The sequence below is a fragment of the Agelaius phoeniceus genome, chromosome 4 (assembly GCF_051311805.1).
Source record: "Agelaius phoeniceus isolate bAgePho1 chromosome 4, bAgePho1.hap1, whole genome shotgun sequence".
Lineage (NCBI taxonomy): Eukaryota > Metazoa > Chordata > Aves > Passeriformes > Icteridae > Agelaius > Agelaius phoeniceus.
In genome coordinates this window covers 1,118,719-1,145,758 of record NC_135268.1, presented here as the reverse complement: position 1 = coordinate 1,145,758, position 27,040 = coordinate 1,118,719, and the positions used below count along the sequence as shown (strand labels likewise).

Here is a 27,040-nt window from a genome sequence, read left to right as displayed (position 1 = left end):
TGTTTGCCCTCTGTGGTGGGTATTGTGTAGGATCCTGGGGATAGCATCTTGTAATTCCTGTTACAGGTTGCTGAAAAGGTACTGATGGAGAAAATGAAGAATTGGACTTGTGGGGTAAAAAAGAGGGGGGGAGAGTAGATGGGGGAAATAGTGTGAAATACGTAAGAGTTCATTTCAGCTGAGTTTACTGCTCTGACTTTTTCAGCTCTCCAGAGCATATGACAGATGACAACCTAAGGATCTTTTTCTACAATCATCCATCATAGCAATCTGTGGTACCTAATTTTTAGTAGTGAGTTATGCAAAATGTTGATTTTTTTGGAGATCTCAGTGCATGTGGAATTTCCTGATCTACGTATGAAATGAGTGTGAGCTGGACTGGGCTAAGATCTGAACTTGAAGGAGCTCTGAGCTACACCAGCTTCAGAGGGTGGATCTAAGGTTTGAGGAGACCATTGTAATATTCTTTGGGGCAGGCTTAGCTGGGATTGAATGGTATGGTTAAAAAAGGTAGTTTTTTGGGAAAGTAGCATCTAGATATTCTAAAGGTATGGTGACACTGGCAGGTGAAAAGTAGTTATTAGATTTTCTTTTATGGCATCCATGGTCATTTATCTCCCTCAAGCACTTACTAACTTCTGCAGTAAATAATGTGCACTGTCTTTGCCAGTAAAGTTTATCTCTTCATAAATACTTCCTATTTTTCAGTTTAGACAAGCTTTTATATTCCATTCAGCAGGGTATCTCATCCCACTGCATAGGGCCTCAGAAATCCCTCTGGTACTATCTCTGTAGTTGGTGGGAGATCCCTAAATAATTCTACTGCACACATGAGCAGGATTTTTAGTGGGAAAAGCCACAAGCTTTCCTCCAAGGTGTCATATCACCTGCAAAGTCCACAGAGTGTGGCACACTGTACAACAGTGTGGGCAGTCTAGACAATATCAGGAGTTCCTTTTCTGCCTCTCATTTTGTTCTTTCCATAAAGCCCTGCCAACCTACAGCTCATCATGACTGTTAGGACCCTTTCAAATATCTCTGATAGCTCTTCATTAAATCTATTAATATAACTTTTAGGTAATTATTTTGATCTGTATGCATGTCTAAAATATCTTTGTGAAGAATAGTCAGCCTTTGGAAGTGGATGAAAGCGCATGATAAGAATCTGATCCACTCTTGTCTTGTAACCACTTGACTGTTCCTCCTTGCTATGAATAGTGGGGTTTTTATAGGTGGAATGTAAAGGGGGAGGAAAAGGTGGAAAAATTCCCTAGATACTAGTTAATGCAGCAAGTTATGAGCACTTGAATTAGCAAGTTCTGATACTGTCCCAGAGGGAGAATACTGATGGGACCTAGTTAAAGATTGAGCCAATTGGGTCCCATGTGCCTGGCATGTGACGTAAGTCCTGGTGGCTCTGCTAAAATCTTGTGGGGATATTGCACTAAGTAATTGTCATGGACCAAAACTTCCAATGATCTGAGTTCCTTGATTGTTTTGGGACCAGCACTGATGCCAACATAGCACCGGTGGTTTGAGAGTCACCAAGTGAAACACAGCTGGCACTGAAAATGTGCTCTGGATTATCACATAAGTTTTTGTGTTATAAAACTGCTCCTTCTTTCCATATGTTGAGGAGCGAAATAGAAAGCGTTTCTGCACAGAAAATTGCAAAAAGGGATGTACAAAATGGCTGCAAATCAAGGAGGAAATTTAAATTCTAATTTATTTTTTTCGTTTTCTGGTTCACATCTTCTGTGTCCATTGACACTGTGTACAGAGTAAGGATGAAGATATCAGATCAATAAGGTCCCTTTTCCCCACGGAGCTGTGATATGGCTCAGTGAGAGGGCATGGGTAAAGCACTCACAGCAGTCTGGACTAACCTAGGCTCCCAAAAAGTCTGCAGATGCCATGAAGATTGCTTAATATTTGAGTCTAGGAAGAGATGCAGAAGAAAGTGGTCACTTCCAGTCGTGAAAGCTCCATTTTTTTAAGTCTGCCTGTACATTTGAACATTTGTACATCTGTGACAGTCCCTGGCTTGCCTCTGTCTGTCCCTAATTACATTCCCTGCCTCCATGTTGCTTTTATGTTGTGTAGCTGCCTTGGAAGCCCAGTCCAGAAGCCAGCCAGTTTCTCCCTGGTGGTTTCTTTCATTTGGATCAGTTTTCTGATCCAGAAGTTTTTGTGCCAGTACAGTAGGAAGAAAGAAATGTGGAGCGCAAGAAAAGAGAGGAACATAGAAGCCAGCTTTCACAACAGTATTCCCAAAAGCAAGCACACTATCTCCATCACAACTGGACCCTACACAGCTGTCTATTTTGCTCAGAAATGATAATGAACAACTAGGCAAAGAAAGGATGAAGCTTCAAATCTCATTTGAATGCTCATATCTGAGTATATACTGAGCATTTTATTAATGTTCAGTGAATGCAAGAGACATAAGGGATTTATTGTCTATGACAATGAAACTAAGGAAGGACAAGTGCTTCTGTAAAGACTGTAGGTGTTTGGTTTGCTTGTTTTGGTAGCAGGGTGGCTACATGGGTGGCTTCTCTCAGAAGCTGCTAGTTGTCTAGTGGAGTCAATACCAGCTAGCTCCAGGACGCTGGAGCAGCCTGTGTTTTCAGGACTGCACCCCATGGCAGGGACCCATGCTGGTGCAGTTAGTGAAGAGCTGTGCCTGTGGAAAGGACTTAGATTGGAGAAATTTGGAAGCCTGCCTCCTGTGGGAGTGTCCCCATGTTGGAGCAGGGGAAGAGTATGAGGAGTCCTGCCCCTGACAAGGAAGGAGCAGCAGAGGAAATGTGATGAACTGACTGCAACCCCCACTCCCCTATGCTGCTAGGGGGAAAACAGGCAGAGAGTCTGGGAGTCAAGTTCAGCCCAGAAAGAAGGGAGGAAGGTGTTTTTGAGGGAAGGTGTTTTAAGATTTATTTCTCCTTGCCTTACTCTGATTTGTTTGGTGATAAATTAGATGAATTATTTTTCCCCTGAGTCAAGTCCCTTTTGCACCTGATGGTAATTGGTGAGTGATCTCTCCTTGTCCTCAGCTCAACCCACTTGCCCTTTGTTGTGTTTTCTCTGCCCTGCCCAGATGAGGAGGAGAGAGGCAGAGTGGCTTTGGTGGGCTCTTGGTGAGCAGTCAGGGTCCAGGCACCACCCTGTGCTGGTGCAGAAGTGTGTCCTTTTAGGTGTTCCATCCCCAGTTGCTCTGAATGGGCATTGCATGTGTGCAGGGGAAAAGGGGACCTGAGGACTGCACCAGTGATGACACAGCTGGTATCTTTCTCTGTATTCCACTGTCTTTAGCAGGTGTCTGGGTGAAACACTGAACAAGAAAGCTTTCAAAGCAAAATTGACCATGTAGAGTAAAATACAAGTCTGAACTGCAGAGAGAGCAGATGACTTCAATACTAGCTGATCTCTTTGATTTATGCTTGACAAAAAAGCCTTGCCTTGTAAGAGATGTTCAGTATCTTGCATACAATTGACTTGATTATTTACACTTGTGTCTGTTGAGTTTTTATTCTCATCCATTTTTATGGAAAAGCCTCCACTGAAATCATCAGGAAGTGCTGTTTAAGGTACAATGTGCTACTCTGATTCTGAATTTTTTCCTTATCAATTCAGAAACAAAACCAAGTGGGAGACACAAGGATCCAGCCTGGGACAGCACCTGAAAATAAGAAGTATGGCAGAGCAGTGGTTCTGCAGTAAGGCAGGCAGAGGAAGGGGAGGATCCCGGGGTGCCTCTGGTTGCTGCTGGCCTTTCAGACAGGCAAGGCAAAAGCAGTGCTCACCTGTGCTGTGCACAGCTCGGAGAGCCCAGCTGGGGTCAGGCTGTGCTGAATCAGCCAGTGCATGCACAGATATGGGCCCACTTCCAGAAACCTCACAGGTAAGAGCACATCACAGCAAGCAAACAGCTCTTGTAAGTTTGGTCAGAGGAAAAGGACAGTGAAAAGGCAGCTTTTTACCTCTTGGAGGGTAAAAACAAGAGGCTGAGGTGCAGAAGGTACTCAAAAACCCATTCCTGCAGCAGTCACTCTGGATTCTGCTTGCATGTGTTTTGTTCTGGCTGTATTGCTTCATGAGTGTCTGTCTGTTCACCTTAGTGCTCCCTAGTGGGTAACTGAAATGAAAGAAGTCAGGCAAGAGCTCTGCTGATAAACATGTTTCCAGTCATTGGTACACAATGTTTTTCACCTTATTCATCCAGGCTGTGAGCCTGTGAACGTGCAACAGAATCATTTGCTCAAGGAAGCTGACTGGTTTCTCATAAGATTTTAAAGGACCATGTGCATGCTTACATCTGAAGTTCTTGTCTTCAATTCTGATTTCTCAAAAAACATAAGAGTTACATTTAGAAGAGATCAAGTGAAAGGGAGGGGGAAGTGAGCATATAACTATGTGATAGTTTTTTGTATGGCAGAAAAACAGTCTTGCAGGAGATGTTTGGCCTGCAAGAAGCATCCAGAACTGCTGTGGTCTAAATTTTCTCCAGTCTCCTGTAGGGGCAACAGCTTGAACTTTCACATACAGTCTCTAACACTCCATGATTTCAGCTTAAAAAAAAAAAAAAAATCAGTCCTTCTCACTTTGCTCCAACCCCTGCAGAAATTAGGGGTCCTCCAGGGTTGCAACAGCAACCAGGCCACTTCACCTAGAAGTGAGAGTTCTCATTAAATTCGTAGTACCTGGACATTCTGTTGTTCTAGATGTTGGCAATTCTAAGTGAAGGTACTGCCCAAAGCTGATGCTTTGAGATAGGCCAGATGGAGAAACTGGCTTGTGAGTGTTTATACAAAATGGGAATGATTGCAAGAGAAGAAGGTAATAGGTCAAGCCCAATATCCAAGAGGAAATATCCAACTTGTGGCATGCATGTTAGGGGATTTTCTCCTGCCTGAGAGCCTGGGAGTGGGAGGGGTGTGTAAGCCCTCCCATTTAGGGGTGCTGAAAATAGGACCCATGTGGATATATTCTTGCCCAGCTAAATGCCATCTTTGCCACTCCAATAGCAAGGCTGGAGAAAATATATCCTGGGGATGAATAAATATATCCTGGGGAATAGACTCAGGCTGTACTCAGCACAGTGCACACTAGCATCAGAGTTGCATTAATGAACATCCACCCAAACTGGCTTTTTATTGTGACTGCCTTTTGCAAGTGCCAATACATTTGACTGTTCTTTTCTTTGTAACTCATGTTAACATATCTGAGGCATTCAGGGAGTAGGCAAGAACATAGGCTCTGTTGGGTGGCAATAATTAAGCCACGAATTAATATACACAATGTGCAAAACAACTTACCTGGAGACCTCTGTGAATGTTTGCTCTATTTTCTGCTCTTGAGGTAGCATAGTGCTATAAATCAATGAAAACAATGCTCCTAAAGGACAATGAATAGAAAATGTCTAGAATAAGGGTGCTGGTGGCAAAGTCAGAATGTGAAAAGCACTTAGCTGAAATAGCTTTACTAAATTTATTAAATTGTCTCATCTCAGTCGGGGGGGAAGAAATCACACAAAAGGAGTTTAAAATCTGCCAGTTCCTTGCACAGTAATTAAATAAGCCAGTGTTATTATAAAAGTGTTTTCAGCTGCTAAGGTTTCTTTGGGAGACAGCCACCAATCGTGGTGTGTCACATATGCCTGAGAAACCTGACTTCAGATTTTGCCCCCAAGTGCTCAGGATATTGAATTCAGCTAAGGTGTTGCTGAACTTCATTACTTCCCTGTAATTGCATTTTGAAAAGGCACCAGCAAATTGTCTTTCTGCACATGAATACCTGTCAATCTGTAAGACCAAAATAGCCTTAAAGAAGGAAATTTTAGAAAAATGACCCTCTACCAACCTGTTCTGGGAGATGGAACATGCTTCCAGCTGTGGAGAAGGCTGCAGCTTAAGAGTGCACTTCCAAGGGAATAGATTTGGAGGAAAGCTTTGGGAGAAAGGTTGTGGTTTTAATTGTTCACCCTCAAAAGTTAAACTGCTTTAAATGTGTATTCCACAGGGCAGAAACAATTACATATGTTTGCAGTAGTTCCCTTTGTCTCTCTTTTATTCCTAAATTAATCCTTCAGTTTTTGGTTGACTGTGACTGACAGATGCAAGACCACTTCCCTTGTAAAAATTTTAAAAGTACTATCAAGTGGTACTCGGCTTCTAAAAGCCCTTTTTCCAGACTAGATGAAAAATATAGCAATATTTTAATCTTGTGTTTTCTAAAAGCTCTTTTTCCAGACTAGATAAAAATATAGCAATATTTTAATCTTGTGTTTTCTAAAAGCCCTTTTTCCAGACTAGGTAAAAAATATAGCAATATTTTAATCTTGTGTTTTCTAAAGGCTCCTGGGGTCTAAGTTGTTCTGGAACTGCCAGGGAACCTCTTGGACATGACCACTTTTCAATGAGAGGAGTGGAAAGTGAAGAAACTTGAATAAAAAAGGAATGGCAAAAGGGGTTAAAACCCAACTTAATGCCACAGAGTTTTGACTCTAACTTTACAGTAGTGTAACAAAGGGAAATAATAATGAACAGTGCAAAGGCATTTATGTTTTTTTGAAGTTACATGGTTGGTTGGTTTCTAGGTGGTTGGAGTGGTTTTGTTACTTTTATTTCTCTAGGGAGGTATCATTATATAGGGTAAAAACTCCTTCTTCTGCCTCCCCAAGGAGTGTTAATGCTCAGAACACAAAAGAAGGAGGAACAGAACTATATAATAACTTTAAAAATTGAAACAGAGACAAAGGTTTTTCATGCAGAAAAACAGTGGTTTTAAGTCACTCTGTTTCAATTTGAGTTTCACATGTAGAATGTTAGGGAGGTCTTGATGCTAGTGGTGGTAGCCAAGTGACCTAATGAACATATTTTCTAGTAAAATTCCAGCTGCAATTTGTTGAAACTTAAATTGACCTTTCCCATCCACTGCTCTAAGAAGAAATTCAGAAAATGGATGTCTTGGGTTTGGCCTTGCTGTGTTCCCATGAGCATTTCAGCAAGAATCCCTGATAAAAGCTGGGCTTTGGAGGGGATTTTCCCATGCCAGAAGTTGTTCAGTTGAAATTACACTGTGACTGGAAGCTTATTTGAAGGGAAATGCTAAACACCCCTAGATTTATATACCCTAAAACTGCATTTGTGGATGCCCTTCAGGATTTCATACCAGCCAGACCCAAAGCTCCAAGGGCACTTTGCAAATGAGAAATCATCCTCAGATGCCCTTTAGCCAGCTTTAGTGTCCTCTAGGTGAGATGGAGTTCCCTCTTCAATGCTGGTTTCACTCCTTATTGTCCTGGTTGCCCCTCTCTGGGTTTTGTCTCACCCAGCATTTTGCAATCCAGCAAGTGGAGCTCACTTTTTTGTCATGTTACTTGTGTGATCCACGAGCAAGGAAGCAAAAGGAGCAGGTAAATGAGGAGGGAGCATGGGTGCACTCTTGCTTTAGGCTGGAGAGACCAAAGTCTTGCTTTCAGACCTCAGGTCAAGAAAAACTGTGCTATGTTCTTTCTAATATGGGCTCATTTGGGACAGAAAGGAAGGCAGGCAGGAAGGAGACACAGGATCAGGAGGAGACTCAAATTAATTTGAACTCTGTAAATCAAAATTGACATTTCAGTTTCCGTTGTTGTCAAGGCTGATTTTTTTTTTTCTTCTTTACATGAAGCTATTTTCATAAATTTTTTTCAGACAATATTTGAGTGTAACAGGCCAGGCCTGGCACTTCAGATTTATTTTTAATGGGAAAAAAAATGTTGAGCTTTTGCATGATTGTCAGAGGAATGTTGCAGTTAAAAGGAGATTGGCATCAACTGATTTAAATTTTCCAAAATTAACGTACAGGATAAACAGCTGACCTCTTCCTTTAAGAGAGCTTTTCTTGATTGGTGTTCTGTACTTATGTGTTCTCTGTGAGTGCACTGAATGTGCATTAATGTACTCAGACAAGCTTGTTAGAATTTTATTTGGTGCACTAGCCCTACCACAAGACACAAGTAACATTTTGGACATCTCTGTTCCAAACAAACCTCCTAGTCATACTTTAATCCTCATCTCATGTGCTCATGATGGGGTTTATATGTGCTCAATTTCTTTCCTGTGGAATGCTTTTGATTAGATAAAAAATATTGCTTAATCCTCTAAGTAAAGAGTGAAAGCAACCTAAAGAAGATGCAAAGGACATTAAAAATGTTTACTTTTCCAAAAGGAAAGGTTTTGCTATAATCTCTTAGTTTAGTTTTTTTTATTATTTCTAAACTAATGAAAAGAGACGTGTATCTCATAAGAACAACTACGTATGGGCCAATTAAATTGGGCAGTTTTGATTAACTTTTCAGGAAGTCCTGGTAGAGGTGTTCCTGATGGAAACTATGGGCTGTTTCACACTGCAGAAATATACTTTACTTTTCCTGCTAGTACCATTTGTATGAGGCTTATAGATCCTATCAGCTGACCATGTCATCTCCTACCTGCCAATCCATAAATACCAGCAGCAGTCTGAGTAATGTGCATCCTCTGCAAAAGGCTGACCCACAGACCTAGCAGCAAAGACCTTCCCAGTGCACAGACTATCCAAATAGTCAGAAGTTAGAGACTTTTAGGTGTAAAAACATTCACATTTTGCTGTTGGGGGTCTTGATCAGAGTTCCTTCTCCGTCAGAGAACTGGTCATAGCTGTAGATACATTACTGATAGTGGAACTATTGACTAGACTGCAGGGAAGATCAGATCTGGGATAAAGCTGTTCAAAAGCTGCATGATTACACTGGAATATAAAATGTGTTGCAGGGTTTGAAAGGCTTGTGATAGGCTTTAAGGGAAGGAGAGTTAGCAGCTGAACTCATCTGTCACTGCAGGATGTTGAAAAAAAAAGTTAAATCTCTGTGGTTTGGTGTTGCATGAAGGGCTCTTTTGAAAACTGGGTATTATGGCTTTTAGCTGCCACCCATCTGCAGTTCTGCACTGGCACAAAGATGAATTAAGTGGCTGGGGAGCTGGTGCAGTGAATGATGTTAATTGCTAGCAAATCTGAAAGGGACTGTGTCATGCTGGCATTGCAATTGTGGAGAGCAGACTCAGCTACCCAAGACGTCCCTTCCAGAGCAGGTCTCTTACAGTAATGCTCCCTGTGTTCCAGGTACTGCTACACTGAACTGCTTCCTACACGTGTCTGCCCTTTTTCCTGCTGTTGTTTAAAGCATCATCACATAAGGCTCCAGAGGAAACAAGTCTGAGAGTAGTGAAGTATTTGAGGTCAATTAGTTTGAATGAGATGTTTCTGAAAGCTCCAGAAGTCAGTACTACCCCATCATAAGTGTTGTCAGTGGTCAGTAAAGGCCAGAGCTGTCCTTTCTCTGTGTGTGTATGAGGGAGGACCAGATACAAGAACCTACCAAGGGGGTATCTGAAAAGGGGGCCCTATAAGTTAAGTGTGCACTGTTTTGAATTAGGATTGAAACTTCCTTCTGTAAGGGTTCTGTGAAAGTGGATGTTAAAGAAAGGTTCTTTGCAGAATTTTTAATTAGGGACTTCAAAAGAGGAAGAGTATGGGTACTGTAGAAACCCACAGGGAGAAGATTTAAATGACAGAATGCTCTGAAAGCACCTACAATTTATTTTTAAAAACTACTGCAATTCTCATAAAATTAAGAGGTGACACTTCAGCTTGTCACGTTATATTCCTTCACTGCTAACAGACATCTAAACAGCAGAAATTGCTTCTTCTGTATGGAAAAATGGATGTTCTTATGTAATTGATCATTCTATAATCTGTTTGCCTATGTGCCCATCCTGGAAGACAAGAAATAGTGAAGCTGTAGGGTATATCTGTAGTGATCTGTTCAAGTTCTTACTTTGTTTCAATATATGTATCAGCCCTGTCTGCAGAATATTCTACTATTGCTGGTGCCACACCATCTAAGAGATTACATCTACAACCTGAGGGAATTTGAGAGACTGAAAAGCATGTTCTTTGCTTTTAAATGGGGATTTTTTACAGACTCATTGAGAAATTGCTGGGGCTCCATGATTTTGGGGGTTTTTTTCTGTTGTTACAAATTTGTCTACAGCTGAATTGCACTAAACTCAATCTTTCTCTTGAGCTACAGTAAGTAGGTAAGCTATGTCCTGTGACAAAATATAAAACGTAGATATCCAAATGAAATCGGGTTTGACAGTCTTGTAAAGTTAAAAATTATGTTTTCTCGGAGTTGTACTGTTTCTGTCAAGTATTCTCTGTTTTTATGGACTTGCAAGAATTAATCTTTAGCCTAAGCAGTGTACTTTGGCCCAGTGTCTTCCAGGTTTTTGGGGACAGGTACCTGACAGTCCTGTGAACGTGTGGCAGGAGACTGGAAATGTTCCATTTCCTCAAGTCCATGTGTGTGAGCTGGTGGGAGCCCATGGAAGCTAAGATGCACAGGATTAAACTATGGGATTATACTGCTTGGATGTAAAAGTCTCTTTATTCTGCCAGCCTGCCCATAAGCTATGTGTTGTACAACACACACTATCACATGCAGCATTTAGGGTTGGCTTTTGTCTCACCCTGCTGTCCCTTCAGAGTTGTGAATGGCTGGCAGTGTGAGTAAAGGTGTTTGCTCGCTGCTCAAAGGGTGTTTGTCTCTCCACATGTTTCACCCTGGCTGCTGGGATAATGCTCACAAGACCCCTTACACACCATGAACATGACAAAGTGTGGTTTTTCTCTGACTTTATCCCTTCATGGTCATTGTTTTGCAGTGACACCAAGGAGTGCTGGTCATTCAGCAGCTGAGAAAACCAAGTGAATATTTCCCTTACCACACCTGATGTTTTAGATGTATAACAGCATGGCCACTGCAGGGACAGCTTGCAGGTGTTGAATGCAGTAATAGATTACCAAAGGCAGTTCAGGTACCTGAAAATCACAACTGCCATGTACTTGCAGCCCCGTGCTTCAGTGTGTTTTTTATCTTTTCCCCTGTTATGGGAGATGTCATTTTCTGCTTTTCAATCAAGGACATGAATGATTTTGCATGTTCTAAATAATAATAATTTGTATCAGTTGGTACTTTAAATGAAATAACTGCACATTTACTTATGGAACTTCCTGAGGGATCAGAAGAACAGAGGTGCACCCGGGCAGTGTTTGGGCACTGAGGATGGCCACTAGTGAGCAGTAAAGGAAGGTGTGCAGCAGCATCCCACTGTCCCTCTCTCCTTCTAGGCAGTAGGAAGGCCTGGAAGGAGAAAGGAAAAGCAGCTTTGCAAGGTTTTAGAGGCTGGATGCCCTGTTGTCAAGGAAGTAGAGTGGCTCTTGTCTGTCAGTGAAACAAGACGAGAGTGTGGGACTGAGGTGTGGGGTCAAAGATGGAACAAAACACTTGGTAGTGATTAAAATCTAGTAGGTGGTATCTGTGTCTGTGACATGGGGTTGGAGCTAGGTGATCTTTAGGGTTCCTTCCAACCCAGGTCTCTTTATGATTGCCTCAAGACCAGATGTGCAGATAAACTGTGAAGGACCTTGAATGTGGGGATGAGCTGATCCAAGAGCCTAAAGTGCAAGAGACAGTATCATGGCCCCATTGACTGTTCTGGTAATCTTTGTGACCAAATTTTGACTGAGTTTCCAGTGGGAAAAAGCAAAGTCTAGTCATGTAAAAAGAAAATGATGTTGCAGTATGTGGGCCACAGAAGGAGTCTCCCTGCTGGTCCCAGGAACATGATGAGCATGACCCATTAAGAGTAAGAACAAAGAGGAAATTAAACTGAAAGCCAAAATATTCTATTTTCTTGGGTCATACCAGGCAGAGGCATGTTTGCTGTATCACAGAGAGGATTGGCAGCTGATCAAAAGTTCCCAAAATGTCAACTAGTCTCTCACAGAGAGGAGACTGATTTCCAAAGTGTTGACTACTAAAATAATGTTAGAATGTGCTGTGAATTTCAAAGGCTGAGTGTTCGGATTCCTGGGTAAAATCCCCAAGATTTACTATATGCTCATTAAAGATAGATATACATATATATACAATGGGAAAAACTAAGTTGTATGTTTCTAGCCAGTTGGGCCCAGCTATTCCATACAATAACATCTGGTATGTGTTCTGCCCCTTTCTTTGCTCAGTCTTTTGCATATGTGCTTGCTGTCTGCTCTCTGTGTTATTTAGCTTTATTTGGACAATTTTTTCTTACTTTCTGTTGGAGAAAGCATTTGGGTGCTGATACTTTCTGCACTCTCTCTGAAAATGAGTTTATTAGTCTTGCCAAAGCCCAGAATGTCTTCTGAGGTAACTAGTGTTAAAGTTTATTGCCTAAGTACAACATGCTCCAAATCTAGGTTTCAGAAAATTAGTTATATCACTAATAAATTTTCAATTTTGATGCTTGGCTTGAGATACTGGGGGGTGATTTCCAGATGATGATGATGGTAGCCCTTCATACTGCAGAAAGTTTAAAGACAAGGAACATTGTGCTTGGCTGTTTTTCATTAAGAGATGCTGTATATTCTCCCAAACCACATACCCTAGAAAAAGATTAAGGGAAGAAATTTTGTTGCCCTTTTATTCAGTACTTAGAAAAAAAACCCAAAAAAACCAAAAAAACCCAAACATGTTTACTTTGGGAAAGCCTCCAGTGTTTTATGTCATATCTAGACCCATCTATCACATCTCTCAATCAGGGGTTTGGTGCAGGTAAACGCATTTTTGAAGTGTCCTCTTGAATTAATCTTGCCAGGTCATGGCATGTGGTTCTTTCCCTGTGTGCTGGTGTCTGGGTACTCCTTGCAAAATGTTTCAAACATCATCTGCTTTACCTCCTGGAAGAAGCTCTGTTGCCATTGGTACATTCACAGAGCTCTGGCTTGTTATTCACAACAACGACTCTAACCTTTCCTTCCAAAAGCAGTTACCACACAAGTCCTTGTTCCCCTTGCTGCTCAGATAAATCTCCCTCTGATTCTAGGGAACAGCAATAAAATATTTCCCCAGTGCTCTGTTCTCAGTCGTAGCCAGCCAAACTTCTTCATCTGTTTTATTAGCCTCTGTATACAGAAGGACTGCATTAGTAGCAAGGGGTTTTATAACCTTTCTTCTCAAACATATCCTCACTGTTTCTCTTGCATTAGAGATTTTATAGGCATTTTTAAACGTGTGTTTTATTTAATGTTATATTAGTGCAGTTATGGCCCATTCTCAAGTGTTACAATTCTCAAGATGATGCGGTAGGAATTTGAGACTTATAAAATGATCCAAGGAGAACTGTGAGATGATTAACTTGAGAATAACTTTAACAATCAGTAGTAATTTTAAAAGAAGGGATGTTAGTGATAAATTGAATTGGTATTGTTGTGAAATAGTTGCCATTTGAGGTAATGATTTCATAAGATGCTCTTCCTCTTAGACTAGAAACAGCCAAGTGATGCAATGGCAAGGCCACAGTAGGAGGTAACAATAAACTCTGTAATGGTCAAGTGCTTTCTTAGACAAAGAAAAATAGAGGACTCTAGATATGTCTCTCTCATAAATCAAATGTGATTAATTGTATCCTGGTTGTTCTTTACTGGAAACAAAATCTGAGTAGTACTGCTTGCATTGGCATTCTTCGGTGGCTTCAAGCTGAGCAGAATGTGGTTTGATGAAGATCCCATATCAATGCCTCTAATACTCTGGATATATTTTCTGATCAGGTCCTCAAAGCTCTAGGAGATGGCCACATTCCTGGTTTCTTATGAAGCAAAATCCTTCTAGACACATCTGAATGTTTTCTTCAGAAGTGAGCCCTAGACTGAGATAAGGTTCATTGTATTCCATGAGTTTTAGATGCTTGTCTAGATCTGGGAGCATAACTGACACCAGGGATTTCATGGTTATGTTTAAATCTGTCTTCACAAACTGAAGAGTTCTGAAATAAGGTATATTTCACTACAATGAGTATGTGAAATGAGTAGTAGTACTTCTCTGCTTACTGTCAATAGGTGTAATAGCCCAGAGCTACCCAGAAGTCTGGAGAAGGAAACAAGTGCCGACTTAGACAAACCTTATATATACTTAATGCCAAGGACCTTTTGTTGTTAACATTTTAGTGTGGTCTCATTTTTCTGCTGATTTCCTGGATGCAAATTGCTTATTGGCATTTGAGCCCAGTTATGGGCTTTTACAGCTCAGTGAGCCTGGGGGAAAACTCAGCTTCTGGGGCAATCTGGAACAATTTTAGGAGAGCCCCATGGCAGTGTCTGTGTCCCAGGGACATCAAAGGACAGTATGGGATGTGGTCTCCTTGGGAGGAGCACGGTGGTGAGCAGGAGTGAGGCCTCCATGAGTGCAAAGTCCAGCAGAGTTTCATCAGCTTGTTTCTCACCCTTGAGTGGGTCATTGCCCATCTCAGATGGTGCCCATGCCCATGGTGCCCTTGGCAGAGGAAGGGGTTTGTAAATGCACTTTTCGCTCACTGTTCAATGCTGAGCTCCCTCCCAAGCCTCTTGAAGCAGTATCAAATTCTTAGAAACCCATTGTCTGACCTCTTTCTTTTGGAATATTTATTAGTGTACGACAGCTCCAGACTTACACCAATGGTTATGAATAGCAGCAGCAGTAGATAAATGTTACTAGTGTGCAATCTTATTGTTTTCAACACACCAGAGTAATTAGCCATTTTCATCTTTGTTTGATTGCAGTAATATTCAAATGTAAGCATCTCTTGATGTACTTTTCAAGAAGCAAGAGCTATACCACCTTTATGTAGGCCACTTCCAAATCCACGTGGTGATCTTCTTCCCATGCTGCTGTAATTGATCTAAAATAATATTGGCTAGAGAAGGAGTTTGGTTTATTTCACTTCTCAAACAAATGTGTGTCAGGAAATACGAGTGGAAAAAGTCTGGGCAGGCAGCATGCTGTGGTGTATTATGTTTCTCTGACATGAGAGGAATGTGGCAGGGAGGTCTACAGTTCCCTGCTGTAGGCACTAACACTCTGGCTGGAAAGCAGCTTGAGATGTGCCTTTTGCTTCATTAAGCAAAAGGCTTTCTGCCCGTGGCAAGAAGTGCTGTAAAGCACAGTGGAAGCATTATAGTGTGTGTGGTTAGACAGGGTTGCCAATTTCAAGTATCTCAAATCACGAGTCAGATATTCCAGCATATAAAATCGGTTGAGAAAATAGAGATTTAATTTTTAAAACACTTAGTTTCCTTCTTGCCTCTTAAGCTTCATTTATTTTTAAGTGAAAGCTGAGATCTTCACCGAAAGTTGAGATCCTCATCTGATTTCAGGGCTTTAAGAAAAACAGCAAATTACAAAAAACTTGAAAAAAGGCCATAAAGGTTGTTAACAGTGAGCCAGGCATCTCCTGTAGAAGCTGTGTGATTGTGTAAGCTTTGTCATTGTAAATAGGATCTGAAAGGCAGGGATGCAAAACGAAGGCTAAGCTCCTGGCACTTGCAATGTAGTTGAGGTTTGCTTACCTTTAACAAATAACAGTGACTGTGCTGGCTTGTGTTACTGAGCAGCCAGCCAACAAAAACCAACCAAACAAAGCAGCACAGTCTGGCAAGCCTGTGTCGTGTGGGGGAGCCACGGTGAGGCAGTTTGTAATGCAGACCTTGCAGCCAGAGTTACCCACAGCTGATCTGTGTCTGTGTAACTTGTGCAGCCTCCCAGGGTTTCATCCTGTGTGTGCTGGGGTCGTGGCAGGACTCCTGTTTACACAGACAGCAGGTAATGCTGAGGCACGCATTAATTTCCTCATGTCGTGCACTACAGCTTCCAAAGAAATGGCAGTGCTCCCCTGAAAGGGAAGAAGGTGTAGGAATGGTGATATCCAAGGTGTTCTCCCCACTCTGCCAAAGCTGTAGCTTGAGGATTTTGAACTGCCACACTGGTAGCAAGCAAGGAAGGTGCAGTGCTGCTGTTTCTAGGCACTATCACAGTGCTGGAAAATCAAAGCCAGAGCATAGGCATTTTTAGGATCATTCCTTGTTCCTGCCAACCTGCACTTCAGTTCCAAAGGAGACTACAAAAGCCCACACTGCAAAGACTAAGATCCAAGAATTTGAATAATTGTATAGGATTTGTGAAGTAAAACTTGAGTTTACTGGCTTGTAGAGTGTGTGCTGCTGTACCTCCATCAGATAGGAGGTATGTGAGCTGCAAATCTGGTCCTGTTCTATCTGCCTGTCTTGAACTCTTGAACTTGAGATTTTTTTTTTCTGCTGTGCAACCCTGGAAGAAACAGCAATTCTTGAAACAACGTTTCAGCATTATTAAACACTGCTTGTTGGATGCTCTGACATTTGGTGTTGGCAGCTCTGCCTGCCTCTTCAGCATGCATCTGGCTGTCACTATTCAGCCAGTCCTTTTCTTCTGCACAGCTAGCTCAGATGGAAAACACCTTGTCTCTCAGGAGTGCTCCAAGTGGCTGTTCAGCATGGCTAAACCTCAGGAGCTCTGTCTTGCTAATATAAACTTGCTCTTAAGCATAATTTTCATTGTTTTTGAGAATCCTATTAATTATAGAGGAATGATAAATAATCCAGTGGTCTGAAACCACACTATTCTGACTCAGGGAGTTGTTACCACTCAAGATGGTGCTTTTGGTGTTGGAGGTGTATGAGATGCTCTGATGTACTCTAGGACCTAGCAACTCACCTGAAGGTTCAACATCCTTTAAGACCACTAAATCTGCAGGATGTATCGTTCAGCTTGTGCATACTTCTTCCACCGCTGGTGGAAACATTTGTAGTCAGAAGCAATGCCTTGAAATGTTTACTAATGTCATATTGAAAGGGCAAAAAAAAAGATAGAGATATAAACATGTTGTGTGCATTAATTATTTATCGTGCAATCAAGAAAGCATAAAAGCAATCCAGGGTGAAAACTGGGAAGAGTTGTGAAGGAGAATGCTGGCTCTCAGTTTGAATAATGCAGACCCCATTCTAGCTTTCTCTGCAGAACATGAGGTCTAATCCCAGCACAAGCAAACACATGTGAGGGGTTTAAAATCTAAAATTTTTAAAAATCATGCTGCTCTTGAGAGGTGATTAACTGTGTTCACTTAGCTTCAAGTGAATAATTAAGCTGTGAGGCGTTATTATTTTCCTGGCTCCTTTGTCATGTTTCTTACTTAGTAATTCTTAGATATTCAATTTCTACATTTTTTTAGCATCAATCAGGCTCTGCTTCTATTGTCAAAAAAGTAAAGTATGTAAAGGAAAAACTGGCACAGATTTAAATACATTGTATTGTTACAGTATAAATACCATCTCTGTAATTAAACCACTTGAAAATATAAACCATCAAATTTTTGTCTCGGGGACTGAGCCACCTATGAGGGTTTTGTGCCTTTGAAAATGTCCCTAGTGTGCTTTGCTTCTCCTGCCTGTTCTTGGAAGAAAATTAGCTTTTAGTAGTTTAAAATCTCTTGGCTTTATTTGCTGCTAAATATACACATGGTAAGTGCTGTGGGATCAAAACAAAAACAAGTTGCTCTTCCAGCAATGTGATTTGCAGTTTGGCAGAAGTCAGCAATACAACTGTTAGAGTATTTGGGGTCATTAAGGTAGATCCCTTTGGCCTGGTTAAGAAACCTGCAAGGTATCTTCAAATCAGAGGAAAGAGTGAACATAAAGAGACTAGAAAAGGATGAGAGAGCCCCTTGAGAAAGCAGGTAGCCTGGTCCAAAGTCCTGGATTTGTTTTGTCCTTGTCCAATGCCACTGTTCCTACATTAGAGTAGTGCCCTCTTAAAATGTCCTCTGAGATTCTATCACTTATTGAGGGTTGGGGCAGATTGTTTCCTCTTGGAAATGTTTTCCTGATTATTCAGTTGCTCCACTAGGTGCCTGTGGCTTTGTCATTAGCTTGCTATCTTTGGGGGAGAGTAGGATGATGCCAGGTTGAGAAAGTGAAAGGGGACAGGGAGGGAAATTCCCACATGGTGGGAGGAAGTTCATGAAGGACCTGGATAAAAAGCCCTGAGAGGATTAAGAGAAGAAAATGTTACCCATCCAGACTCCTTTTCATCATGCTTTTCACTATGAATGTCTTGAATTTTGGGATATTTTGGAAGTGTTGGAGACAGATATTAAATAAGAGCAAAGTTTGTAGTCTAATCACAATCTCGGTGGCGGAGAGACCTCTGGATTCCACCTGCAGAACTAAAACTTAGCAACACATTAACAGAAAGACATGACCTTTTCCTGTCGTTTCTACCCTCACAGATGACCAGGAGCCAGCAGTCAGCAGTGATTCAGATATTTCACTGATTATGGCAATGGAGGTTGGACTCTCCGACGTGGAGCTTTCCACTGATCAAGACTGCGAAGAGGTGAAATCTTGAACAGCGGAGCTCCAGCACTAAACCACAGGGCAGGCTCACAGGTAGGGACCGAGTCAGCTTTCCAGGACTTGGACCAGTCATGCATATGCCTCCAGAGCACTGTCACTCCTGCACACTCCATGCTGAGATGGTCGTGAAAAGCAATAGCAACCGTTGTGTCTGCCTGGATGCGGTTTCATCATCTGCGCGCCTCTGGTTGGCTCACATGGGAGATGGACACTTCCAGTTCACCCACGTGCTTGAGAGCAGTCATGGAACTCTCCAGGGGCTCATAAACATGCAACTGAAATGACAGCTTGAGTGTTTTTTTACACTTGTTCAATCAAATTTTTGTTGTGTTTTTTTGAAAAGGCATATGTTTATTTTGTTTGTTTGTTTATAGTTTGTTATGGATGGACAATCTGTTTCTATTGACTGACCCCAGCTTTTTCAAGAGTTCAGTCCAGAAACCTGAATTCCCATTCATTGGTCACTTCATGATCTGACCAGGATTTATCATTGCCCAGAATCGTTGTTTCTGCATGCATTACCTGTGGCTGGCTTCAGAAGGATCATGCACCAGCACCCTGCATTATATAACACCTGCCTTCATTAAGTGGCAGGCTTGGAAATGGTGTATTCTGAGGGCTTTTATTTGTAAGAGAGCTCTGAATTAGCAGAAATTTGGGTTAAAATGGCATTAGTTTGTCTCTTACAGTTCTGTTCTAGACAGGTATTGTACAATGTGAAGGAGAGAAAGAAGAGCTTGAAGCATCACTCCATCCACATAGTCCTGTCCTTATTTTATGCTGTTCACGGGTGTCAGTACATTTGTGTCCTTCCTCCAAGTGACAATTCAGTAGCTGGAAAAAAAGGTCTAGCATAACATCCCTTCTTAATTTTACAGACCAAAACCAGATCACTGCGCTAAAGGAGCATCTGAGAGGTTTCCAGAGGCTGCTTATTAACAGTTCTGCATTAAGCAGGTGACAGTGTTCTTACAAAGATGCTGCTGTCAGTGTCAGAAATTGCTAAGGGAGCAAGAGGCAGCCATTTGAAATGTTTAATTCCTGGTTTGCCTTGGGTCTTTTCACTTAGTGTGTTTCATTTCTTACATTTTGACAGCAGTTTTTGTCTGCTTCTTATCTAACAAGAGTTCAGGTGGTTTGTTGCCCTCCAGAGTCCCTGTCAATGTTTTCAGAAGCATAATGGAATATTTGCAATTTGTATACAGATACACACACCAAAATATATTGGGGAGGGAATTTCAAAATAAAAGAACTAATGTAAATCAAAACACCTAAATAATAACGACCTGACATCATAATGTATTTCATCCTGAGCTCTGCTTTCCAGGTAAGGGCTCATTGTTAATTGTTCAGTGTGTGATTTGGTTTTTCAGTCTAAATACTCGACTGTGAAGAAGCTTACTGTTACACAAGAATACATATTTTCTGTTGAGAGTCAGATGATTTGAATCACATTACTGCCTCCTGAGTCAGTCCACAGAACCAACAATTCATCTTACATTGAAATTTCATGCAGAGGTCAAACATTTTGACTTGGCAGTGTCATGATGGCATCTCAAAATGCAACTGTTGGGGCTCACTGCATTTAACCTCCTTGTGGATTTACTTGTTAAATGTGAAAACCAGCTTCCAGCCAAAATTTGTTTGTCAGATTTTATTCAGGAACAAATGTGTTAATCCCTAAAATTTTGGCTGACTTCTTCAGTACAGAAAAAAGGAAAAAATATTCTCCATGCTCTTCTGTCCATTTAGAACTAATTAAGCATTTAGTTTAATTCTGTTTTATGTTCTTAGTCCCTACATTTCAGTGTAATCTTGAGGTAAAGGTTTTAAACTGAAAGAGGGCAGATTTAGATTACCTATTAGAAATAAATTATTACTGTGAGGGTGGTGAGGCACTGGAAGGGGTTGTCCAGAGAAGCTGTGGATGCCCCATCCCTGAAAGTGTTCAAGGCCAGGTTGGATGGAGCTCTGAGCAGCTTGGTCAAGGGAAAGATATCGCTGGCTTTGGCAGAGGGTTTGGAACTAGATGGTCTTTAAGGTCCTTTCCAACCCAAACCATTCTGTGATTCTATGAAAATGACCCATAAGTGTGCTGTTACATCTTTAGAAGCCTTTGGAATGAAAATCTTTTTTTCAATTAAAGAGATAGAGGCAGCTGGAAATCTTGATTAAAAAAAGAAAGTTACAGACTGTTCCAGAGGGTAAACTAGGTTAGTCTTGACAATATTTGTGGTTCTGTAATCTTGTTTTCCTTAGTCTTTTATGTCTTCTCTATTCCTTGCTGCTGTAGGAAAGGCCTGACACATCAATGTTGAAATTGATCCCTACACACAAGGTACTGCATCAGCTCCACTTAAGCTCTGTAAATAATGCTGAAATCAGATTTAAGTGGTGCTTAGATGAAATTTTGACCCAGGAATGAAATTAATTTCAGAGGACTGCAGGGGAAGGAGTGAGGCTGGTTATATACAGTCAGGGCTCCTTATAGAAAGGCCACACACTGGTACAATTTCTTGTGCAGCACTGGAGCCTGGGTGCTACATGTCACAGGAGCATCACAAACACCATGTCCAAGCTGTCAGTGATCCTTTCACATATGCACACTGTAGCTCAGCACACAGGCACAGAACTCCTGGCCAGACTGCTTGGGTTTCCGAGGAGCTGTCACAAAGTCTTCATTTTATTTCATGAACTGAATTAAGTTGATCTCAATGGATAGATTGACCAATTAGCTGTTGCCATAGCAGAACCACCCACAGCACAGCAGAACAAGCACAGCCTGTGGAAAAGCAAGGCAGGAGGGGAAACTCCCGGCTGATACTGAGCTGGGTCCTCTGCCCAGGAAAATCATTAAAGGGAGCTGTGCTCAAAAAGGTATCACAGATTAGGTAATTCAGACCCTGCATGTATTTCTGAGAGTTAATGAGGATCTTTGTAGAGGTCTTGTGCTGTGCACACACTTTTCCTAAATACCCCGTGTTTGATCTGGTCCCTTGGGGTCCACAGGTGCCACGAGCAGAGGCAGGGTGCCAGGCTGGGTGAGAGGTTCTGACATATCACCAATTAGTGATATGCCTTTTAGAAGAGGTGTCCTAGCAAATCTGGGTCAGGAGGAGTCTTTCTGCTTTTGTTTTCCCAGTCCTACCTGCAGCTTCACTCAGGGAAGGTGTTGTTCCATCCCTGTCCTCAGGTGTTCTGCAGCTCTGAGCACTCTTAAGTGATGATAAGGGCAAAGGTGAGTCACACACCACTGAACCCTGAACTTAGGAAAGCACTTAAGTAAATGTTTTATTCCATCCTTCTTACAAAAAATCACAACTAATTTTGGGCCTGCACTAAAATTTAATTATTTTCAACAGGTCTTCTATGAGCATACATAAGCCCCTGTGTCAAAAAGAAATCTTTTCCTGAAGCTTGACCTGACTGACAATATCCTTTGCACATATAACCTGTGAGCTGCCTTGGGAATTTGAGGTGCTTTGTAGATGTTAAGACTCCCTGCTGTGTGTTTGTAACATGTATGAAAGCCTTAATTCTGTACATCTGCATGCCCATGCACACCTTGGTACTGCTGAGCCTGGCCATTAAGTAGGTGGGGATGCAGCACTGGCTGTTCAGAAGGGAGAGCAGCCTTCAGCATGCAGCCAGGAAAGAACAAAATCGTCCAGGGCCCTCTGACAAGCCAGTGTTCACGGACACAGTTCTGCAGGCTGGCACCATGACTGAGTGGGGGGCATCTCCTGCACAGGGGCAGTGGCCAGGAGATTGTGTGGCTCCCAGGAAAAGGTACTCTTGTCATTAATTGCTCCTGTGCTTCTCCCAGCAGTTCCTGTCTTGTCATCTGAAGCACTTTTCTTTTCCATTAGCAAGTGATAGGTGGGAGAAACATTTGCCTTAGCGAGGCCCATTATCCCTCAGGCTGGGTTGCAGGACAAAACCTGGTGAGGCAGAAACTGCGCTCAGAGTGTACTTGGATTTTCTTGGGTTACACTAAACTGCCTTCCCAAAGGTCTGTTCCATAGGTAGGATGCATAGGCAGAATTTTGCACTCACAAACGACCTGATGTGTGCATGCTGATGTGCAAGGCATCAGGTGTACATCTCCTCCCCACAGCTCACCTGTGCTGGTGGGGATACAGATCTGGCACTTACTGAGGGTTTGGGGTTTTTTATTTTCTGACTGCTTTAGAGCCCCAAAACCAGGATCAGGACTATCATAGCACTGCAGTTCATTCTTTAAGCACTCTACAGAATTAAATTGGCATGTATGCTTTAAAAGTGCATTGATGTGAGTATGGAAACTGTACTGTTGTGAAATCAGAAGCAGTTGTCATTTTTAGGCCTTTTATTTGAGGGAGATTGTGGAACAAAGAAAAAAGGCTTTATAGATGCAATTTGGAAAAAGAAATTCTTGAAATCACATATGATAAGCTGTCCCTTGGATTTCACTAATGACCTCTGGATCAAATCCCAAGGAAGTCATTGCAAGAAGGGCATTGATGTTGGGGTGCATCCATTTCACAGGACTACAATGGCGGAGAAGTCCAGCCTGTTCCTTCCCAGCCCGTATCACAAGCGTTTGTCCGAGGGTGAGGTGAGCCTTTGTTGCAGGGGAAGGAGATCACGGGATCAAACTTGGTCAGTGCTGCTTCCTGTGCTGTGCTAAGTGCTGCCAGTATCTCTTGGGGCAGGGTGGAGAGGGGCAGGGAGCTCGCCCAAGTTCAGCTCCAGGGCCTGGTGAAGAGCAGGCCATGGGTTCCAGCAGGCTGGGCAAGGCCAAGCTTTCCTGGTGGCTCTGCTGACCCTGGGACTGGAGCTCTGCTGGTGAGCACCGAGCCCCACGTGGGCTCATTTGTTTGGTAGATGCCAAACCGTCTGAGTGATTTGGGGCAGGCAGCACGATGGCAGTGGATCAGCTTTGTGAGCCTGAGCAGGAAACATTATGGGGAGAGGTTTAGGCTGAAGGAAAACAAGGCTGGAGGTGTTGCTTTCACGGGCTTGTTCAATAGGGGAAATTGATCCAAAAGAAGCGCTGCTTTCATTTTACCAGGCTGTTAGCTGAACTAATTGATAGCTTCAGAGGATGAGGAATGCCAGATGGGCTGCTGAGGGAGGATTTGTTTGTGAAGCAGATGGCAGCTGCGGGTGGGGACAGAGAGTGAGGGCAAGGGTGAGGGCTGCCCCTCTGCTGTGCCACTTACCCCGCTGGGCTGGACCCCCACTTGGCCCCTTCACCTGCCCTTTTCTTTGTCAAGGAAACACCCTTCTAAGCAGGAGCTGTATTTCAAAGGGAGAAATAAAGAAATGAAAGATGTGGATTTTGAATGAAAAGCCAACGGATGATTTTTCCATCTGAAATGAATCTTGTCTCTCTCCAACATTTTAATTGTGAATTGGTGGAAGTTACTTCTTTCTGTAGTGAATGGAAAAAGAAATGAGAGGGAAAAAAAAAAAGGAGTAATAGTGTTTTCCCTTTTTGTGTTTTTCTTGGTTCTGAGTAGCATTAAACACAATAGCCAGATCAAGATGCTTGTTTGCTCTGAATGTATACAGTTATTTCAGATGTCAAATAACTAAATGTTTTGTGTATGTATGTAATGCCATCCACAGTACTTGTTTCATGTTAGAAACCTGAAATGACTGTACCGTTTTATAATTAGATATGTAAAGAGGGGACAGTGGGTGGGAGGGTCTGTTATTTTTATACCAAGATGTTCCTTGTATTTAGTGAACATTTAAAACAGTTTTGTACTTGTCAAAATATACATTCCATCCATTTCCAGAAGAGAATTATTTCTATTTAGAGTAGTTTATAAGCAAACAAAAAAAAAAAAAAAAAAGAGTAGCATCCCACTTACATGCAGTTCCTGAACAAAGCAGCAGTATCCTGGTTTTCAGTGATGGCTACAAAGCTTTTTCCAGCCATGTCTCTTCTCACATGCAGCAGAGCCATACCAGCAAATGCCAGTGTTGTAAAGGGAATTAAAATCCCAAATGAAATAAATACCACATGGATCAGTGCACAGCTTAACAGAATAACTTGGTTAAGTTCAGAGACAATGGTCTGTCCCAGTGAAATTCTCCAAAGTGATCATTCCTGCTCTGGACAGCAGGAGCAGATTTAGCGGGAGGCTTCGGCTCTCTGTCCCTGCCTGGCAGAGCCAGCAGCCTCAGCAAGCTGGGGGAGGCAGGGCTGTCACACTCCTGCACTGTGGCTCTGGCTGTGCTCTGGTTTGAGAAACACCTGGCAAAAGGTCATGGCAAAATCATACTGTGGCATTTGCATGGGCCATCCTTTTTCTTGTGGTTGGCTTTTTCATTCCCTCCCTTTCCCTGCTACCTGTGACGTGCTGCCAAAGCTGTGCAGTAGCAGTTTGTGAAGATTTTTTTTTTTTGCCTTTTTTTTCCCTTCTGTACAGTCTTGCAAATAAACTTTTAACTCCTTGCTGACATTTTGTAACGTATACATCTTCCTCTCCAATGCACTTTATCTCTCTTGAAAAATGTGGGAGTCGGAGAACTACCATCTTAAAGGGATTTGCCTGAAATCATGAGACACATACTTTTTATTATTTTGTGTCCTTTTTTGCTTTGTTAAATACTGTAAATGCTAAAGAGCATAGACAGTGACTCAGCTGGGGGAAATACCGAAATGTTGAGGCTAATACTTGGAAGCGTTAATCAGTAGTCCAACATGGCTATTTTTGTTATATAGAGGATTATAATGTAAATATGTGAGACTGTGTTATTATGTACTAGTAAAATATTGCAACTCTCAAAGTTGAGATGGTGAATTCCAAGGAATTTTATTGCAGGTTTTTTAATAAAACAAATCTGATTATTGTGTTGTATGTACTTTCTAACAGCCTGTGTAAACCTGGAGTTTCCTGATGTGTGAAACTTGTGGGTTGTTTCTCCCTGAACTCAGCCACTGCACACTTTGGCATTCGTGGGAGGCAGAGGGAAGGGACCCGAGTGACGTCCTGGTCTTCCTGACACATCTCCCGCTCGTTACTGCTCAGGTCCCTCTGCCCTTCAGCTGCTTCTGAGCAGAAAGCAGCAGCTGTGTGAGAGGTAAATGCTTCTGCTGCCTCGAGGGAGAGCTGCAGCCTGAGCCCAGATGTGTTAACACAGTTTGAAAAGATGACTGCTTTAAAAGGAGCCATGCCTCAGTGGGAGCTGCACCACTGTTGAGAGGCGTCATCCAGCTGCTCTTCCCTTGCCTTATCAGACATCACTGTGCATCCCTGGGAGCAGGGGGAGGAGCAGAGCCCAGGATTGTTGTGTCATCCAACACAGGTATGCTGCTTCCTAGTGGTTTGAGGCACAGTAAAAATCCTGCGTAAATGTAATTTAAGAGACTTACGGAAAAGTTTTCCAGTAGATGCAAAAGAAGGCAGAGAGACATCCGTGAAGGAGCCAACTCCTGGCTCAAGCTACAGCCCTGCCGCGGGTCCCAGCCTGCCCCGTCCTGCCCCATCCTTTTTGCTTTCTGCCTGCTGCCGCCAGCACACGCAGCTCTTTTCCAGCCGCAGCGCCGCTTTCGAGCTGACAGCGTGCCAGATGGGCTGGAGCCCTGGATTGTGCTCCCCCCCGGAGCCGGGAAGGCAGCAGCTGTGGGCCCCTTCACTCTCAGCTGCCCAGACCCTGCCGCCTCCTGTGCACCCGCCCCGTTCATCTCCGTCCTGACCGCGACAGAGGGGCAGCAGCTGGCTCGGAGCAGGGGAACCGCCTGCGATTTAACCCGGCTTTACCAGCAACGCCGGGAAATGCTGTTCTCCTCTCAACTCCTGTCAGCAGCACGGCCTGAAGCTCCCGTCCCACCAGCCCTGCTCCAAGGGCAGAAGCCCTCCCCACCAGAACAAACCCTGGCTTTTCTCATCCTCTGCAGAGAGGATTTATGTCTCGCTAGCCAAGAAGTCCTGTCTCGCTCTTCCCCGCGCATCTCCCTGCCAGCCAGCTGCCTCCTTCCCTGTCTGCCTTTCCCGGCTGGCCCGGGGGGCAGCGGGGCCGCGTTTCCCCGGCCTGCAGCTGTGCCAGATGTTGGGCGAGCTGCGCGCCCCGCACATCTGGGGCAGCAGCTGCAGCGCGGGAGGGGCGCGGCAGAGGCAGCGCCACCAGGGCTGTCCATAACGGAGGCATCAGGAAATCCGTGCCTGGGTGTGAGCACCTACTTGGGGCTCGCGTTACATCGCTCTCAGCTCTATGTGGAATGAATTTCTGGTCAAAATATGGAAATGAAGTTGTGCTGCTCGGCGTGCTGTTGCTTTGCAGGTTTTTTTTTCCAGAAAGAATAAGGCAAATTGTATTCTCTCCTCTGATTCAAGGAGGTGACACTCAGACTCATCACAGTCAATGGAGAGGATGTGAGATTCAAAGGGAATTTGTCCAGGTTTGCAGTGCATAGCAGTATGTACAATGCAGGGTCCCGTGATGTCCAAACCATGCTAAGAAAGAAAATGCACTTTTAGGGTGCCCATAAAGGAGATGCATTCACCTGTGCTGGGTCTCAGGAAGCCACTCTGGAAAAAAACACTGAGAAGGCAATTCTCTAACACAGGGAGATCAGGTTTGGGGGCATCCCTGAGGGAATAGGACTTCATGGCCCAAAATAAATCTAATGAGCCAGTGCATCTATCAGAATTCAGCTATAAGAAATCAGTGCGTAATAGGTGAGGCTATAATTTTGCAAAACACCCGTTCCTCAGCT

At 42.9% G+C, this 27,040-nt stretch overlaps 1 protein-coding gene across 1 annotated transcript in view; it reads left to right on the top strand.

Annotated features, from left to right (window-relative positions):
• Positions 1 to 25,181, top strand: part of RNF150 (ring finger protein 150) — a 109,009-nt gene extending 83,828 nt beyond the window's left edge. The window contains exon 7 of the mRNA XM_054633524.2: positions 18,201 to 25,181. Coding sequence (XP_054489499.1) covers positions 18,201 to 18,319 — 119 coding nt within the window. The 3' untranslated portion in view covers positions 18,320 to 25,181. The remainder of the gene's footprint in view (positions 1 to 18,200) is intronic.
• The last annotated feature ends 1,859 nt before the right edge of the window (positions 25,182 to 27,040 follow it).